Source organism: Chaetura pelagica, unplaced genomic scaffold (genome assembly GCF_000747805.2).
Source record: "Chaetura pelagica isolate M959 unplaced genomic scaffold, ChaPel_1.0 scaffold486, whole genome shotgun sequence".
NCBI lineage: Eukaryota > Metazoa > Chordata > Aves > Apodiformes > Apodidae > Chaetura > Chaetura pelagica.
In genome coordinates this window covers 502002-506761 of record NW_009953658.1, presented here as the reverse complement: position 1 = coordinate 506761, position 4760 = coordinate 502002, and the positions used below count along the sequence as shown (strand labels likewise).

The 4760-nt window shown below is 62.8% G+C and overlaps 1 protein-coding gene across 1 annotated transcript in view; it reads right to left on the bottom strand.

Moving 5' to 3' along the window:
- The window catches only part of SHANK3 (SH3 and multiple ankyrin repeat domains 3), a gene marked incomplete at its 3' end in the record, with an annotated part of 257239 nt that overhangs the window by 25254 nt on the left and 227225 nt on the right, over nucleotides 1-4760 (bottom strand). The window contains exons 15-16 of the mRNA XM_010000321.1: nucleotides 1946-1969; nucleotides 697-770 (exon numbers count right to left, since the gene is read on the bottom strand). Coding sequence (XP_009998623.1) covers nucleotides 697-770; nucleotides 1946-1969 — 98 coding nt within the window. The remainder of the gene's footprint in view (nucleotides 1-696; nucleotides 771-1945; nucleotides 1970-4760) is intronic.

Below are 4760 nucleotides of genomic sequence, written 5' to 3'. Positions count from 1 at the left end.
CCTGCCTGCCCCCCGCCCTCCGCCGGGTCTGGTGGTGATGCTGGAGGTGCCCACCCCCCCCGGACGCACAACACATTGTGAGGGGACACTGTTCCCAGCTGTGCCACATCTGGAGGCAGCTTCTGTCCCTGCACCGGAGGGGAAACCTCACCCGGAGGTGCCTTTGATAGTCAGGATGGGACTGAGAGTTGGGGTGTTGAGCCTGGAGAAGAGAAGGCTCCAGGGAGACCTTAGAGCAGCTTCCAGTGCCTGAAGGGGCTCCAGGAAAGCTGGGGAGGGGCTTGGGACAAGGGCAGGGAGGGATGGGAGCAGGGGGAAGGGTTTCCAGCTGGCAGAGGGAGCTGGAGCTGAGATGGGAGGGAGAAATTGTGGGCTGTGAGGGTGGGGAGAGCCTGGCCCAGGTTGCCCAGGGAAGCTGTGGCTGCCCCATCCCTGGCAGTGTTGGAGGGCAGGAGCAGCCTGGAATGGTGGGAGGTGGGACAGGCAGAGGCTGCACAACACCAGGCAAAGGGAACCAGGAGCTGCAGGGACCACAAGTGATGCAGAGTCCACAGGACTCCGCAGGGCTCCAGCACAATCCGTGTCAATCCAAGGTCCACTGGGGACAAACTGGGGTCCTCCCTCCCTGAGTGGACTCTTGTCTGGAGAGCCCAGGCCATCGGGCCAATGTTCCTGCAGAAGCCCCTGGGGGCTGACACGAGTCAGGGGCCACCCCAGGACCCCCAGGCTGAGGCCACAGGGGGGCCCTGGCAGCTCGAAGGCCAGAATTCCTGAAACTGAAAATGAGCCCCAAGTGCTTCATAAACCTGCCCTGGGGAGGAGTGAGCCCTGTACCAGCACAGACACCAAGGGGTCCTTGCCAAGGGGACTGAGGTGTCCTCTGAGGCCAAGACCCTTGGTGGCAGGTGTCCACCAAGACCCCGGGACTCAGGACCTGCACCTGCTCCAAGGAAACAGCTCAGGGCAGCTCCTGAACTTCCTTGGCACAAGACCTCCAGTAGCCAACCATCCCTGCCACTGGGAGCCTCCATGGCTCCTCCTCCTCCCTGCTGGGTGACCGATGCTGGAGCACAGGGTGGTTCAGGCTGCTGGGAGAGGAGCTGGCTCAGCCCCTGTGACCAAAAGCTGCTGAGACCGTGGGGTTCTCTCTCAGCCAGGGCTCAGGAGGAGGCCTGGGGTCCCTCAGAGACCTTCCACTCGTAACCCCTGCTCAACTTCTTTCCTATGTCACCACCATTAGGGTGGAAGACAGTCCCTCCCATCTCCTGTCCCTCAGGAAACGTTCTCCAGCTGCACATTGCCAGAACAGAGAGAGTTTTGCTTCTGAAAGGCCAAGAAGTGGGGTCAGCTCTCCAGGCTCCCCCCTCTTCCCTGTGCTGCAGAAATGCAGAGTCCTGTGCTGGGACAGGACCAGCCCTCCTGCTCCATGCAGGGCTGCCCACTGCTGGCCTTCAGCCCTGGCAACAACCCCCTGGCTCTGCAGTGTCCCTGACATGAGATCCACATGGACACAGCCTCACAGCCATGGGCACCCAGGATGTGGCCTCCACGGTGGGTGGCCTGGGACAACCAGTGACCAGCCCAGCCCTGCCCCAGCTGGCTGGGCTGAGCCCCCAGGGCTGCCACCAGCCCTGCTGAGCTCCTGACCTGGGGGAGATGGCACTTTGGGACCCTGCACGTGGGGGACATTCCACCATGGGGTGAACACACAGCAAGTGCAACAACCTGGGGAGTCAGACCTGGAGGTTCCCAGGCCCAGCTGGCCAGCAGGTCCAGCTGCCTGTGCCACCAGGAGTTGACCCACACAGCTCCATCCCCCTTGGGCTGAGCCTTCCTGTGACCACCAGGGAAGGGGACTTGGGCCAGCCCCCTGGGAGCCCCCCATGTGGGGCAGCCAGGCTGCTGGCCAGGAGGGAGGAGCCCCAGGACATGTGGTTTCACTCACCCCCTTTTCTTCTCCGCATGGAGGCTTGGAATCAAGAAACAAAAGACAATATGAATGGCATGCACAGTTCCTGACCATTCCCAGCTCCAGCCTCCCTGCCTGCCTGCTGCCCGTGCCCCCAGGGACCCACATGGGCCAGGGTCTCCAGAAGCCCCACAGCTGGGACCAGCTGGAGCCCTTCTCCTCCCTCAGACCAGGAGAGCAGAGCCAAGGTGCCATGTCAGAGGGCATTAGACCATCAGGAGGTCCTGGTGACATTTCATGGAGAAACTCTTTTAAAAGGTCTCCCTGCCCACCGAGGAGACACAGCACCCTGCACATCTCCCAGGGCACCTTCCCCTGTGTCCACCCAACTCCGGGGCTGCAGGACAGGAGAGCTTGGTCAGCACCTTGCTGGGAATCTGCTTTTCCAAGAGAAATCTTGGAATCTGCCACTGGCAGAACACACAGAAGGAATGTTGAGGTGTGACTGTGGGCACATGGGATGCTCTGCAGGACAAGCTCCAAGGAAAAAGGGGCAGGGACCACCTGAAAAAGCTCCCTTGAAGAGGCTGCAGGTAGAAATGTCCCTTTCACTGCCACCACCTCAGAAAAGCAGACGGGGCTCTAACCTGCAGCCCAGGGGTGGGGATGCTGCCCTGCAGGAAAACTGCCCCCAACAGCCAGAGGATCAACCACCACAAGCGAAAGTCAAGGAGAAGGAACAATCCCCCATTTTCCCTGTGCTGTGCTCCCTGGGGATGTGTGGTGGGATTGGCCACAGATCCCCCCTGATCTACAGGATGTGAAGCAGGGAGTAACCACCACAATCTCCTGAAAAACACGTGGACTTAAGAGCAGTCACTGCCTACAAATCCCTGCCCTGGGAGACACAGGCAGCTGCTGCTCCTCATCCCTCGCCAGGTAGAAGAGAGGCAGCATCTAGACACAAAATCCTCAGGGAGACCTGGAGGACTCATCTTTAATACGTTCTCCAGCAGAGCTGTTCCTCTGCACTTCGTGACTTCCCTTTCCACGAGCTCATCCCTCCCCAACCCCAGCAGCTTCACTTGCCAAAAGCACATGCAAAGGGGCCCCCCCACTCCCTCCCAGCGCCGCAGCCTCCCGGGCAGGTGGCCCCGTGGCCACGTCCCACCCCCCCATTGCACTTGCAAGGCCCAAGTGCCATGGTGGGGGGGGCCTGTCCCACTGCAGGGTGTGCACCAGGCTTTGACCGGGGCGTGACAGTCACCAAACAGGTTCATGCAGCTGGGGAGTGGGTTGTCACACAGGCCACGTGCTGCCTGTGCGTGCAGGCAGGCACCCCCTGCACCCCCTGCACCCGCCAGCAACGGCCCTCAGGACCAGCATGCCCAAGACAAAACAGGCACCCTTGGGGTCTGTGCAGGGTCTGTGCAAAGGGAGCAGCAAACAGGGGAAGAAAGGGGCTCCCCTGGATGCTTCCCCAGTGGCGCCAGCAGCCACGGGGCTGCCAGGCTCAGCCCTGGAGAGGCAGGGAACAGGGCAGGTGGGGTCAAGGCAGTGGGCTCAGCAGAAAATGAATCCCAGTGACCACCAACCAGCCGGTGCAAACCCCTACGTGCTGAGGCTTGTCCATTCAAACCCACATTTGAGCGTGGGCTCGAACCCTCAAGGTCTTTCCTTCAGGAGAGCCCTGCAGGGCTGCAAGGCCTGGCACGGGTCTAGCCCAGGGAGCAGAGCAGGGTGAGAAAGGTCACAGACCTTCCCTGAACGCCCTGACGAACGGCAGGGGTGCTGGGGTCTGGCAGGGTCCCTGCCTCCCGGGGGGTCTCCCAGGCAGGACAGGGCTCTGCCAAGTGCAGCCCCTGCAGCACAGCCAGCAAGCACAGCTCTGCCCATCGCCACTTTCACACGGCAGAAACATGAATCTAAACTAAATAGGAATTCGAATATAAACTAAAACCCCAGCAGAAGCCGAACCAGGGCTGCAGGCAGTGCCCGTGCGGCCCCCTCTGCCCCACCTGGGGGCTCCCAGCACCCCTGCCCTGGGTCAGCCCTGAAAGCCAGTCTGGGCAGAGCCAACCAGGTGCGCACCAGACACTTGGGTGGAGGGGGGCTGCCCCAGAGGAGGGGTCCCACAAGGGCCACCTGGCCACCCTTCTGCTGGCCAGCCTCCCCACCAGCACGGCCCCCACCGGGGACCCTCCTCGGCAGCGCAGGGGAACAACGCGCAGCACGATGGGCAGATCTGTGCCCAGGCAAGGGCCTGGCCACGGGAGGGTGGGAGAGACCCCCACCCCGCCAGCCCTCAGCAGGGGGATGGAGCCCAGGGCACCGTGATGGCGCGGGCTGGGGGTGCCAGAGCAAACGGGCAGGTTGAGGGGCTTTGGCACGGGTACTGGGAGGGAGGACGTGGGCGTGGAGGGGCTCCAGGAGCAGAGAGGAGCGTGTTGGTGCAAGCTGGGATAGCAAAGCATCTGGAAACGTGGGCAGGCTCAGTAGTGACAGCAGAACGTGTGAGTGAGCGAGCGCACAGGCATGTGTGCGTGTCGGGGGGGCACCCAGCTCGGCGGGCAGCGGGAGAGGGGCAGCAAAACACGGGGCTGGGGGGTGCAGGAGGGGCAGGGCACCCCATGGGCGGGCCTGGGGGTGGTGACCCTCCCTGTGAGCACATGAAGACCCCCCCGCCTCCTTTCCCCAGACAGCTTTTCCAGGGTAAACCGGCCCTACAGGGGGGTCCCAGCCCCCCGGGGTGGGGGGCTCCCTGCCCCCTGTGCCCCACACGCTGCTCAGCACGAGGGAACCCTGGGCACACGTCACCTGCTGCTCATGCACCCCCGGGCAAGGGGAGGTC